Source organism: Erpetoichthys calabaricus, chromosome 2 (genome assembly GCF_900747795.2).
Source record: "Erpetoichthys calabaricus chromosome 2, fErpCal1.3, whole genome shotgun sequence".
NCBI classification, from domain to species: domain Eukaryota; kingdom Metazoa; phylum Chordata; class Cladistia; order Polypteriformes; family Polypteridae; genus Erpetoichthys; species Erpetoichthys calabaricus.
In genome coordinates, this window is record NC_041395.2 from 213,084,438 (window position 1) to 213,097,957 (window position 13,520).

Below are 13,520 nucleotides of genomic sequence, written 5' to 3' on the forward strand. Positions count from 1 at the left end.
TCTAAGATGTTTTGGGGATGTTTTGCTGCCTCTGGCACTGGACTGTGTGCAAGGCATCATGAAATCTGAAGACTACCAAAAGATATTGGGGCGCAATGTAGGGCCCAGTGTCAGAAATCTGGGTCTGCGTCAGAGGTCATGGGTGTTTTTTAGCAGGACAATGACCCCAAACATACCTCTAAAAGCACTCAAAAATGGTTGAAGACAAAGCGCTGGAGAGTTCTGAAGTGGCAGCAATGAGTCCGGATCTAAATCCGACTGAACACTTATGGAGAGACCTCAAAATTGCTGTTGGAAGAAGGCGCCCTTCAAATCTGAGAAACCTTGAGCAGTTTGCAAAAGAAGAGTGGTTGGAAATTCCAGTTGAGGGGTGTAACAAGCTTGTTGATGGTTATAGGAAGCACTTGATTTCAGTTATTTTTTCCAAAGGGCATGCAACCAAATATTAAGTAGAGGGTACCAATAATTTTGTCCAGCCCGGTTTTTGAGTTTTGTGTGAAATGATGTCAGATTTGGCTTTTTTTCTCTGTTTTTTTGTGTTATTCCAATGCACATAAAGGAAATAAACGTATATACCAGAACATTTGTAATTGCAACAATTTTCTGGGAGAAATGGTGCATTTTCAAGGAAAATTCCAGGGGTGCCGATAATTTCGGCCATGTCTGTATTAGCCACCTTATTTTTGGACATGATGTTTGTTATGGACAAACCATGCCTAACACAGAACAAAACACTGCTCAGGTTTAGATCAGGGATGCTATTCCTCCCAATGAAGCGTCTCTAAGTGTCTCCATTGTTACTGGGCTTTGAAGTTGCCTAGCAGAACTATGGAGTCCCTAACTGGGACCCTTTGTAGAATCATCTTCAGGCACTCCAAGAAGGCCTGGTACTCTGAGCTGACATTTGGTGTATAAGCACATATGGCAGAGTCCCGCTGCAACCTTCAGCCACACAGAGACAGCCTTCTCGTTCTCTGGGACAAACACCAACATTTCATCTACCAGGCAGGCACTCAGTAAGAAGCCCACTCCTGCCCGACGCCTTTCCTCCTGGGTACCTCCACAGTAAGGAAGAGTCCAGCCTTTTTTGAGGGGTTTGGTTCCAGAACCAAGTTAGTGGGTGGTCGTGAGCCCAGCTATATCTATTTGCTAGATATAGCTCTCCACGTCACCCACCACGTCACCCACCAGCTCCAGCACCTTTCTCCCAAGCGAGGTGACATTAACAAGTTCCAGAAGTCAGTTTGTGAATCTGTGTTCCAGTCTGCCAAGGCTTCTGGCTTTGACAGCTGCTCAGGTTACATTTCACTTGCCCCTGTTCCTCCTGCAGGTGGTGGGCCATTAGGAGGGGGCAGTTCCATGTTGTGTTTTGCGCGACTGAATGCAATGGTAGGCCTGGCCACCAGGCCCTCACCTGCATTGGCATTCCTCCAGGGTTTGGTTGCAGGAAGAGGCCCTGGTAACCCCATAACAGGCAGGGTAATCTTTTTAAATTCGTGGGGTTGCTTCATTAGGGGCTTTGAAAGCTCTTTGACCCCTCACCTGGGACCAATTTGCCATGAGGGCCTACCAGGTGCTTCTGCTCCAGAAAACAGAGCTCCCAGGGCCACAGGGGCCCACAAACCTCTCTATCATGATAAGGTGGTGATTCCCGGTGAGGATGTAAAGATACCGATTTGTTTAAACAGAGTAAACAAAGTATTTTCAAATTGATTAAGATAAATCTAGCCTAACAGTATCTGTCCATAAACCTCACCATTGAACTATGGCTAGTTGACAAAATAGAAGAGAAAAACAAAAACTCCAGTGAGCAGAAAATCTGTACAAAATAAAACTCTGGAGAGTCCATGATAAGTTATAACTGACACAGTCTTGGAGACCTTGGCCAACTGGCCATTCACCCCGTCTTAGGTCTTCAACAGTAAAGTATGTACAGAGCTGTCTAATATGATGACAGAATCTTTCCATCCTTTACTTCCAAGGCTTACAGCAACTCAGATGTCTTTCCAAGAGTAGAAAAACACCTTGGAAGTAGAGCAGTGGCGCCAAGTGCCACAGCCAGACACTAAGAAGGAAAACAGAATAAAAGAGGGTTAGTAATCATTCGTAATTAATGTATTACTTATATTTTTCTACATATGTGTATTCTGTTTTTCTATCTAATAATCAGAGTTGTAATATGCAAATAGTAATAATAATAATTCATTACGTTTATATAGCACTTTTCAAGGTACTCAAAGTGCTTTACACAGTGAGTGGGGAGGCACTTCAACCACCACTAATGTGCAGCTTCCACATGGATGATGACAGCAGCCATTTTGCGCCAGTGCGCTTGCCACACATTAGCTGTTAGCTATTTTAGAGATAGACAGCCAATCAGAAACAGGGGATGATTTAGGGACCAGGCCATGGTGGACAATTTTAGCCAGGATATCGGGATATAGTCTTTATGAAGGATGTCCAGGGATTTTAATGACCACAGAGAGTTAGGACCTCAGTTTTAAAGCTCATCCGAAAGATGGCGCCAGTTTTGCAGCAGTGTCCCTGTCACTGCACTGGGTCATTGGGATCCACATTCAGACCACAGGATAGGTGTCCACTGCTGGCCTCACCAACAACTCTTCCAGCAGCATCCCAAGCTTTTTCCTGGTTGGTCTAAGTACTGGCTGGCCTTGAACATATTTAGCTATGGGTGGATAACCTGTTTTGAAGGGCATGTGGTATTGCTGCTGGCAAATCTAACTTGTATCTCTAATATGGATATGGTAGACTAATGCAGTGAGTCTTCAGCCTGGGTTTAAAAGCAGAAGTCGGAGAGGCATCTCTTATATAAGCAGACAGATCATTACAGAGCTTCTGGGCCTTGTAATTTAAAGCCGAAACTCCAACTGATTTTTTTTTTGAACCAGAAAAAAAGGGCTTTTAAACGCAGTGATCAGCATGAGCTCAAGCGTGTGCAGAAGGAATTTCCGAGTCTAGCTCAGGGAGGCGAAGGAGCAGTACAGGAGAAAGCTGGAGCAGAAATTGCAGAATAACAACATTAAGGAAGTGTGGGATGGGATGAAGATCATCACTGGCTGCAGCTCGAAGCGGGGTGCCACCATCGAGAGAGACGTGGAGAGAGCGAACCTGATGAACAACTTCTTTAACAGGTTTGACCACCCTACCCCACTCTCACCTCATAGTACTGCATCTTCCACCCATCCTTCTGCTGATACCAGCATAGGAGAGAGTTTTCTCCCCACCCACAATTACAGCAGCCCAGGTAAGCAGAGAGCTGAGGAGACTTCGGTCTAGCAAAGCAGTGGGTCCAGATGGAGAATCACCATGACTGCTGAAGGCCTGTGCATTGGAGCTGGGGAGTCCTCTACAGCGCATCTTCAACCTGAGCCTGGAACAGAGGAGAGTCCCAAGACTTTGGAAAACATCTTGCATCACCCCAGTCCCAAAAGTATCACGTCCTGGTGAGCTGAATGACTTCCGGCCTGTCGCTCTGACGTCACATGTGATGAAGACCATGGAGTGGCTGCTGCTTCACCACCTGAGGCCACAGGTCTGCCACGACCTCGACCCTCTGCAGTTCACATACCAGGAGAAGGTGGGAGCGAAGGATGCCATCATCTATATGCTACACTGATCCCTCTCCCACTTGGACAGAGGCAGTGGTGCTGTAAAAATTACGTTTCTGGACTTCTCTAGCGCCTTCAACACCATCCAACCTCGGCTCCTTAGTGACAAGCTGACAGAGATGGGATTAGATTCATACCTGGTGGCATGGATCATGGACTATCTTACAGACAGACCTCATTATATGTGTCTCGGAAACTGCACGTCTGACATTGTGGTCAGCAGCACAGGAGCGCCACAGGGAACTGTGCTTTCTCCGGTCCTGTTCAGCCTAAATACATCAGACTTCCAATACAACTTGGAGTCCTGCCACGTGCAAAAGTTCGCTGACGACACTGCTATCGTGGACTGCATCAGGAGTGGACAGGAGGAGGAGTATAGGAACCTAATCAAGGACTTTGTTAAATGGTGCGACTCAAACCACCTACACCTGAACACCAGCAAAACCAAGGAGCTGGTGGTGGATTTTAGGAGGCCCAGGCTTCTCCTGGGCCCTGTGATTATCAGATGTGACTGTGTGCAGAGGGTACAGACCTACAAATACCTGGGAGTGCAGCTGGATGATAAATTGGACTGGACTACCAATACTGATGCTCTGTGCAAGAGAGGACAGAGCCGACTATACTTCCTTAGAAGGCTGGCGCCCTTCAACATCTACAATAAGATGCTGCAGATGGTCTATCAGACAGTTGTGGCGAGCGCCCTCTTCTACGCGATGGTGTGCTGGGGAGGCAGCATAAAGAAGAGGGACACCTCACGCCTGGACAAACTGGTGAGGAAGGTAGGCTCTGTTGTAGGCACGGAGCTGGACAGTTTGACATCTGTGACAGAGCGACTGGCGCTGAGCAGGCTCCTGTCAATCATGGAGAATTCACTGCATCCACTAAACAGTATCATCACCAGACAGAGGAGCAGCTTCAGCGACAGACTGCTGGAACTGTCCTGCTCCACTCACAGACTGAGGAGATCGTTCCTCCCCTACACTATGCAACTCTTCGGTTCCACCCGGGGGGGTTAAACGTTAACAGTATACAAGATTATTGTCTACTAGACATTAAGCCCGTTACAATAATGGACACTAGAACAGTAATGCAAACATTAGTATGTGGCTGTAATATGCGTCACTGTATTGTGTGCCTTTAATTTTCTCTCGCAGTAATACGTCTCTCCAGCAAGTACTGTGCAGTTCCCCAGCAAGTATTTTAATCTGTGCTGGCGTACAGCTGATTATTGTATGTGTGGCGTCTCCCCAGCAACATATTTTATGTGTGCGAAAATAAATCTACTTTTAAAAGTAATCCTATTGTAATTTCATGAAAATTCGTATATTTAGGAAAACCCCTTCAACGACTGACACTTTACACTGTACCGGGCCAAGTTTGTTAATCGCAAATCTGACATCCTCAGAGTGAACACTTGCACAACAATAAACACTAATCCCACCTCTTTGGGGAAGCTGGTCTCTGCGTCTCAGTACCCGATTGGATTTTTCGTGCGTTATGTTTTAGGTCTTATGTCATTTACCGAAATCCGATTGGAGTGGCCGCACGATATTTTATAGGTTCTGCCCTCTCTGTCTTGTGTGACGCGTCAGGCGGCCTTTGAAGCATCTGCTTTGAAGCATTGCACCGTGCCCTGCGCATGCGCACTTCACCAGAAGACACACACACACGGACACATGGACGCACACTGGTTTTATTAAAGAGGATTATACCTGCCTTGCACTCTCTGCCTTGCATTTTTTTTTTTTTTTTTTTATAATTTGCACTGTGTTTTTATTGCTCTTTAATTAATATTGTTTTATCAGTATGCTGCTGCTAGAGTATGTGAATTTCCCCTTTGAGGATTAATAAAGTACAGTAATCCCTCGCTATATCGCGCTTCACCTTTCGCGGCTTCACTCCATCGCGGATTTTATATGTAAGCATATTTAAATATATATAGCAGATTTTTTGGTGGTTCGCGGATTTCTGCAGACAATGGGTCTTTTAATTTCTGGTACATGCTTCCTCAGTTGGTTTGCCCAGTTGATTTCATACAAGGGACGCTATTGGCAGATGGCTGAGAAGCTACCCAGCTTACTTTTCTCTCTCTCTTGAGCTGACTTTCTCTGATCCTGACATAGGGGGATTGAGCAGGGGGGCTGTTCGCACACCTAGACGATACGGACGCTCGTCTAAAAATGCTGAAAGATTATCTTCACGTTGCTATCTTTTGTGCAGCTGCTTCGTGAAGCGACATGCTGCACGGTGCTTCGCATACTTAAAAGCTCGAAGGGCACGTATTGATTTTTGATTGAAAAACAAACTCTGTCTCTCTCTATCTCTCTCTCTTTCTCTGCTCCTGACGGAGGGGGTGTGAGCTGCCGCCTTCAACAGCTTTGTGCCGCGGTGCTTCGCATACTTAAAAGCCAAACAGCCCTATTGATTTGTTTGCTTTTCTCTATCTGTCTGACATGATCTGCTCCTGACGCGCACTCCTTTGAAGAGGAAGATATGTTTGCATTCTTTTAATTGTGAGACAGAACTGTCATCTCTGTCTTGTCATGGAGCACAGTTTAAACTTTTGAAAAAGAGACAAATGTTTGTTTGCAGTGTTTGAATAACGTTCCTGTCTCGCTACAACCTCCTGTGTTTCTGCGCAAATCTGTGACCCAAGCATGACAATATAAAAATAACCATATAAACATATGGTTTCTACTTCGCGGATTTTCTTATTTCGCGGGTTGCTCTGGAACGCAACCCCCGCGATGGAGGAGGGATTACTCTATCTATCTATCTATCTCTATCTATCTATTATTTTATTTAATCTTGGAATATTTAATAGGCTAACATCTTGAGATTTTAATGCATGTTAGTAATGAGAAATTCAGATAAGTAACCAGGGCATTGGCCATTCAAGTCTTTATACAGTATGTAAGAAGAAGAATTCTGAAATTAATCCTAAAATTGATGCTTTTTAAGTCTTGTAATGATTCTTGCAAGTAGCATTTTAAATTAACTGAAAGTTGCACATGGAATGAATAGAATAGCCAGTGAATAATATTTTACATTGCTCGGTCCTACTAAAAATATATGCATGAAATAATTTCTCTGTTCCCCACATATTTAGAAACCATCTTAATTTTTCAATATTTTCCAAAAGTTCTTGGAGAATTATGTGGTGATACTTTGGGAAATTTAAAGATTTTTCTGTCGTTAATTCACCATGACTTATCTGTTTTTAATTTCAGGTCATATGTTCAGTAGCATTATCTTCTGCTGGCATGAGGGATTAAAGCAACTGTATAGAACTATGAGCATTGTCATAAATCACGTTTGTGAAAAGAATTCTTTTATACATTCCTGAGTTGGTTTGTTATATGGTGGGTGCTGCAATGCGCTGTATCAGTGTCAGCTCCAAACCAACTGTTTCAGTATCAGTTTAAAAATGAAAGTCAAAGCTTTGACTGCATCTTCTATGATGCTGAACATTTATACTAATAATTTTTTTTTACTGGCATCTTACATCAGTTCCCATCAAATACTCCTTTATGATGCCCACCTTGAAGGGTCTATCCAAATGTTCATTTTTATCAGATCTTTACTTTTTCTACTTTGATAGTGTTATGCTTGAAGAAAATTTATAATCTATAATTAATTTTAAAAGGAAACCTCTTTTTTTCTTTTTTATTCTGCTTGTGTTTGAAATGCATTATTTTAGCTAATATGTTATATGTACTGTATATACCCCCTTGTTCTGTTAGTTATTTTAAAATGTCTTGAACAATTTTCCTTTTCCATCAGTGTTATAAACACAGTTTTCTTTGAAAACTGTAAGCAAACCTTCTAATGTAGGATGCCATCCTGGTACTGTCCTTCCAGACTAAAACATAACACTGTCTTGTCTTACTTATATCATTTTGTTAACCCTATGTTTACTATCCCATTGTGTGGAAAATTGATTACATTTGTCAAGATTATGGTTTCATAATACAAGTAGTACTTGAATGTAAGCTCTAATGTGTTTAACTTTGAGTCTTCCGTAAAGTTTGAAAGGGAAATTTGTATGTTTGGGGATTGTAAGGCAATGACTATTACTGTTGTTTTTAGATTGTATTTCCTGTTCCTCTCATAATAAAGCACATTTTTACTTACAAGCCTTTCATGGTAAATGCTAATTGCAAATGTATGGCAGAATACAATATGGAATGAAATACTCCAAATATATATTACAAAAATTGAAAAGAACTAGGCAATATGTACTGTATAAAGAAATATATGTAAGCTTTATATATAGCTTTTGTAATAATGTTGTGATTTTCACCAAATTCTAATGTTTGTTTTGATAAAATTGTACTCTCAGAATTGTAATGTATCATCATAGATGGGGAAAAACACTTCTAGAATTTGTTTTATTAACTGCCTAAATGCTTTATTGTATATTGATTATCAGGTGTATCATTTTGAAACAATGTTTTTTAAAATAAATTTATGGCTTGTGCTTTTCCCTATTGGCTATTTGGCTTGTAGGTACGGTTTGGTCAGCAAAAACGGTACCAGGACTGGTTTCAGCGTCAGTATCTGTCTACTCCAGATAGCCAGTCACTAAGGTGTGATCTTATTCGCTACATCTGTGGTGTTGTGCATCCATCCAATGAAGTACTAAGTTCTGACATCCTTCCACGTTGGGCAATCATTGGCTGGCTGCTAACCACCTGCACTGTAAGTAAACATTTTGAATGCAAACTGGAAATATCTAATCCATAAACACTGCATTTATAACCAGAGTAGTGAACCAATCGAATATCATGAGCCATGTGGTTCATTTTGACTTTTTCTAAGAACCTATTTTCATCAGTCTAAACATGGCTTTTCTTCTATTTTTGCATTGCATGTTAGGTTTCACAGTTTGAAGCATCCATTCTATTCATAATAATCGCCACTAACATGCTGGCATTGTGCATGTGCAATAAAACTGCTTGGGTGTCTCTCTTAGTGTAAGGTAATTTACACTTCCCAAAGTCCTCCTGCATAATTAATTTGTGACATTTTAAAACCTCACAGTAAAATATTAAAAAGTTCCCCCTCTAAAGTAGGAACATTTTAATAGTGAACACTTTTGTTTCGTAGTACTAAAAATTTTACAATATTTGGCCATCTGAACTAATTGTTAACCACTGCTATGGCCACACTTACATGTTTCCAGTCTGATCTTAGTCAACTTGCAGATTAAGTGATTTTAGAAAAATGTAAGTACTTTTACTAGTCTAAGAGCTTAACATACCAATAATAACCTTAATAAAAGTGGATGTTTTTTCATAATGAGCTATGTTACTGTTTATTTACAGTACAGTTGTTTGACTCCCACTGTAATGTCCACCTATTCTACAACTTTAATATAAATTGTTGTAGATATAGTTTTTACACAGAGTATTAGTATCAACTCATGCTGTATGTGAATTTTTTGTTGGCCTCATTGATTATGAGAAATACGTCATTTAAATTGTATTATTTTCCTTCATTTCATTTTATAGTCAAATGTTGCTGCATCTAATGCCAAGCTGGCTCTCTTCTATGACTGGCTTTTCTTCAACCCTGATAAGGATAGTATTATGAATATAGGTGAGAGTAGTCTTTTCCTCTTGAATTATTTTATTTCTAATGCCATTTTGTGTTTGGGGTAGTAAATTATTTGTTTTACATTTTACAGAACCTGCTATCTTGGTTATGCATCATTCAATGAAGCCACACCCAGCCATTACAGCCACTCTTCTAGATTTCATGTGTAGGGTGAGTTTACAGTAAGAATAAAACTGTTTTCCAGTTGAACAAAACAAATATCAGTCATTTTGGTACACATTAAGCAAACATACTAAGAGAGTGAGAGGTTTTCCTAAGATCCCTCATCTTTCTTTTTCTTCCATAGTCTTCTATTTTAATGTACTGTAACAAAGACTGAGTTTGCGGTTACCATGGTTTATATCACTTCCTTGAATTTACTCCCAGAATGTATACTCACAGCCCATCCACAGGGTTAATGAGGGTTTACCCTTAGAGTAATTCCCAGAATTTACACACAACTGCCCATACATGGATAGTGCATACAAGGTCTCAATTAAAATACTTTTACTTCTTGTCTCAAGACAGTAGTTTCAATAATGCATTCAAGAATCTGTGCATAACAATTTTACTAGAATGTAATATTGTATATGTGCAAAAAGAGATTGCTTCCTCATCAGTTAAGTGCAGACCATTTTAAAAGTTGCCTTTTAAATCAAGGGTAACCACCTGCATAGTCAAATTAGCTGATATAATCATATCTTCTCAATAATACAAAAAATATACAGTGGTACCTCGGTATACATCCTTAATCTGTTCCAGATCCTTTGACTTATACCAAACAGGATGTATACCAAACAAATTTTTCCCATAAGAAATAAAGGGAAAATGATTAATCCGTTCCCATGAAAAAAAATCCTATTGTTATTGGCATATTATACATTGATGGGGTTGTATAAAATAATTGAAACACTGCTTAATACTAAAATACATAAATACAAAAGCAATTAGATGAAATAAATTAAAATTTAACCTCACTTTACTTTTTAATAACGTCTTTGTTTTTCACAATTGTAGATACCGTTGTTCTCAGCATACGGTATGCAGCAGCCATGTCCCGGATATGCATGCCACCTTCATACTTTTCAACAATCAATTCAAATTTACGCGAAAAAACACAAAATCACGTGAAAATTCACATAAGAGTTATAGCGCGGGTTGTTCACTGAATGCTAGCAACTGGCGTACTGATGCTCATGGGCAGCGTAGGGTAGCACATGGTGTGACGATGCAGGTCTGCTGCACGCTCCCATATGTCCTTACGGGGAGCCCTGAACCCGACAGCGTCGTCAATGTCACCAAGATGAGCTGACAAATGAGGACAATTCTCAAATGAAGCCAGGGGATAGTGCAAGAATGCCAAGTGCTTTTATTTAAAACAAAAACCAGTGTCCAAACGAAAAGTGCAGTGCATCTGATTTCAATAAATAATTATTTAATAAATATCCATAAAAACAAGTGTTCCGTGGGGATAAAAACAACAACAAATAAATCCGAGGTTAAAAATACAGTCTCACTCTTCCCGATCACAGCCCACCTGTACAGGTGCGACTCGCACCAACTACCTCATTAACTTCCCCACTGTTATGCAATTACGCGCACGGAGAACGACACGACTATACGGGTTAAAACCTGGCCCTTTTTTTGAAGCCGCGGACCCGCCATACCACACGTGGTGTTCTAGCACGCGAGTCGTATTCCAAGCAAAATTTTTCGTGTCCAAACAGGACGTATACCAAGTTGGACTTATTCCAAAGCAGACGTATACCAAGGTACCACTGTATTCAGAAAATTTCAGTTTCTAGGTTTCTTAAAGTGTTTAGAATTTATTGTGTGTTTTTCTTTTGAAAATATTAAGAAATACTATTGTGTTAACATATATACATCTGTTCTACTGTTTGTTATCCATCAATATTCTTGACGTTTGCTAAATTATTAACCTCAAAAAGAAAGTTTAAGCTACACAGGACAAGTCAAACATGATTGATTTGCTGCATGTAATTTTTTTTCTCAGATCATTCCCAACTTTTACCCACCTCTGGAGGGTCATGTGAGGCATGGTGTCTTTAACTCACTAACCCATATAGTGGAAAAAAGAGTCTTAGCGTAAGTGTGTGTGTGTGTGTGTGTGTTTTTTTTTTTTTTTTTTTTTGCTGTATTCTTCTATCATCCCTGTAACAGACCAGACAAAATATGTATTTTACTTTTCATTTTATATAGTCACCTGGCCCCTCTTTTTGATAATCCTAAATTGGACAAAGAGCTTCGAGCCATGCTAAGAGAGAGATTTCCTGAATTCTGTAGTTCCCCATCACCCCCTGTTGAAGGTTAAGTATTTCCTATCTTGTTTTTCATTCTAAATTTACTTTATAAACAAGTACTACTTCAGATGATGAGTTATCTGGCTCTTACAGTTAGGAAAAGGTTGTGTTAAAACAACTGACATTTAGTGATGAACGTTTTGATTGTATTTACAATATTTTTGATATGTCAAATATTTTTATATCTTGTTTTATCGCATTTTAAATTGGCATGTTGTCCTCTCTACAAACAGTGAAGCTAGAGGAGTCTGTTTCCTTGGAGATGGACAATCATGCATCTGACAAAGAAGATGGTTGTTATGACAACACAGAGGCTGCCTTTAGTGATGATGAGGAGGAGCTGAACAGTAAAGGTAAAGAGTGAATTTAACACTTTGAGCCAAAAACAAAGTTAAAGAGGAGGAATATGAATCTGGTGTCTCCCAGATTAATCAAAGATGTTTAATTGCATTAATTGTATTAATTATATATACTTGATGTTATTTTTTAGCACAGTTGTTATTTCAATTAGGGGTATAGGTTGACAATGTGAAGGGAGAGGGCAAAGTAGATGATGTTGGAAAAGATGCAGTACCATTTGTAACCGCCAACATTCAGATAGCATCTCTGAATTTACAGCTAGGATATTGCATTTCTGCATACTAGGCTCTCAAGAGTCATAAATCTAAAAAGTAATACTACATAGAGTCCAAATATACAGCTTCTTTCCAATAGGTTAACATTGCCAATGTCAGCTGTGAAAATAGTGCAGCCTGATGTGGAAGATGGTTAGATTTTATATCTTTCTTGGCCTAGCAAGGATTATTTGTGTGGACTAAAATATAAATGGATCCTTATTTACTTAGTGTATTCTGCTGTTTGTCTTTCTAAACTGAAAACAGTGCCTTCCAAGACTAACAGTGTTTTGCCTTAATTTCATGTTCACATTTAATTAGCTTTGTTAAATGATTTAATGCTCACCATTAATTAAGTTTATTCTTTATCAGCACTGTGCATGTAACAGTACGCAAGAATATATTCTAAGCTGTTAAGATTGTCAGAGTTGTACTTTATTTTGGTCAGACAAGTTTGTCAGAAATTGGTAAGCTTAATAGCATAATTTCAGGAATATTTATGTTCTTAATAACTTGCTTGTTTGTAATTTTTCAATTTTTTTGACTTAAAAACTTAATGGTATGTTTCAGTTTTGTGGTTTTATTTCAGAAAGTCTATATCTTTACACTCTTTCTTGCTTCACAAAATGATTAACATCATTAGTTATCAACTTAAGAGTCAATTCAGATTAAACTGGGCAAACCTAGAAAATGTATACCTGTACATAGTTATCACTAAGTGCAAAGTGTGATTATTGTTGATGTTGTTCCTTATTTGCAAGCTGATTTATCCATTTCAAGAGTCAAACAAGAGTCTCATTAAGAGCTTCTTGTATGTACTCCAGATTTAAACCATCTTTTTCAGGGAAAAAGCGCGAGTTTCGATTCCATCCCATTAAGGAAGCCATTGTTGAAGAGCCAGCTGATATTACACCATATGTGGATCAGTTAGATGAGACGCTGAAGGAAAAAGTCCTGCAGTTACAGAAAGGAAGGCAAGGAATAATATAATACAGTGGCTTGCTGCTCTTTATGTATCCGTGCGCAACAAAAAGATAAATCTATATGCTAATGTTCTCTACTGTTTTACACCACAACAGTGATACAGAAACCCAATGTGAAGTAATGCAAGAGATTGTTGAACTCATTCTTGAGGTGAGCCATGGTTCAGTTTGTGAAGCACAAATGAAAATACTTGTGTTTATATGTAAAAATCATTTTTGTGTCTGCTGTAAACAAATGAACATCAAAGCATCCTAGAACACAGAAGTACTCCTGTAGACACAAATAATCTACAAATGGCACCTTATAATAAACTAAAACCAAGGCAATACAAATTGTATAACTGAAAAATCCCATCATAAACTAAGGTGCAATAA

The 13,520-nt window shown here is 39.5% G+C and overlaps 1 protein-coding gene across 1 annotated transcript in view; it reads left to right on the top strand.

Moving 5' to 3' along the window:
* The window catches only part of ints3 (integrator complex subunit 3), a 163,486-nt gene that overhangs the window by 70,784 nt on the left and 79,182 nt on the right, over positions 1 to 13,520 (top strand). The window contains exons 10-17 of the mRNA XM_051922213.1: positions 8,139 to 8,330; positions 9,143 to 9,230; positions 9,319 to 9,398; positions 11,242 to 11,333; positions 11,448 to 11,554; positions 11,782 to 11,901; positions 13,007 to 13,136; positions 13,242 to 13,296. Of these exons, the coding sequence (XP_051778173.1) occupies positions 8,139 to 8,330; positions 9,143 to 9,230; positions 9,319 to 9,398; positions 11,242 to 11,333; positions 11,448 to 11,554; positions 11,782 to 11,901; positions 13,007 to 13,136; positions 13,242 to 13,296 (864 nt within the window). The remainder of the gene's footprint in view (positions 1 to 8,138; positions 8,331 to 9,142; positions 9,231 to 9,318; positions 9,399 to 11,241; positions 11,334 to 11,447; positions 11,555 to 11,781; positions 11,902 to 13,006; positions 13,137 to 13,241; positions 13,297 to 13,520) is intronic.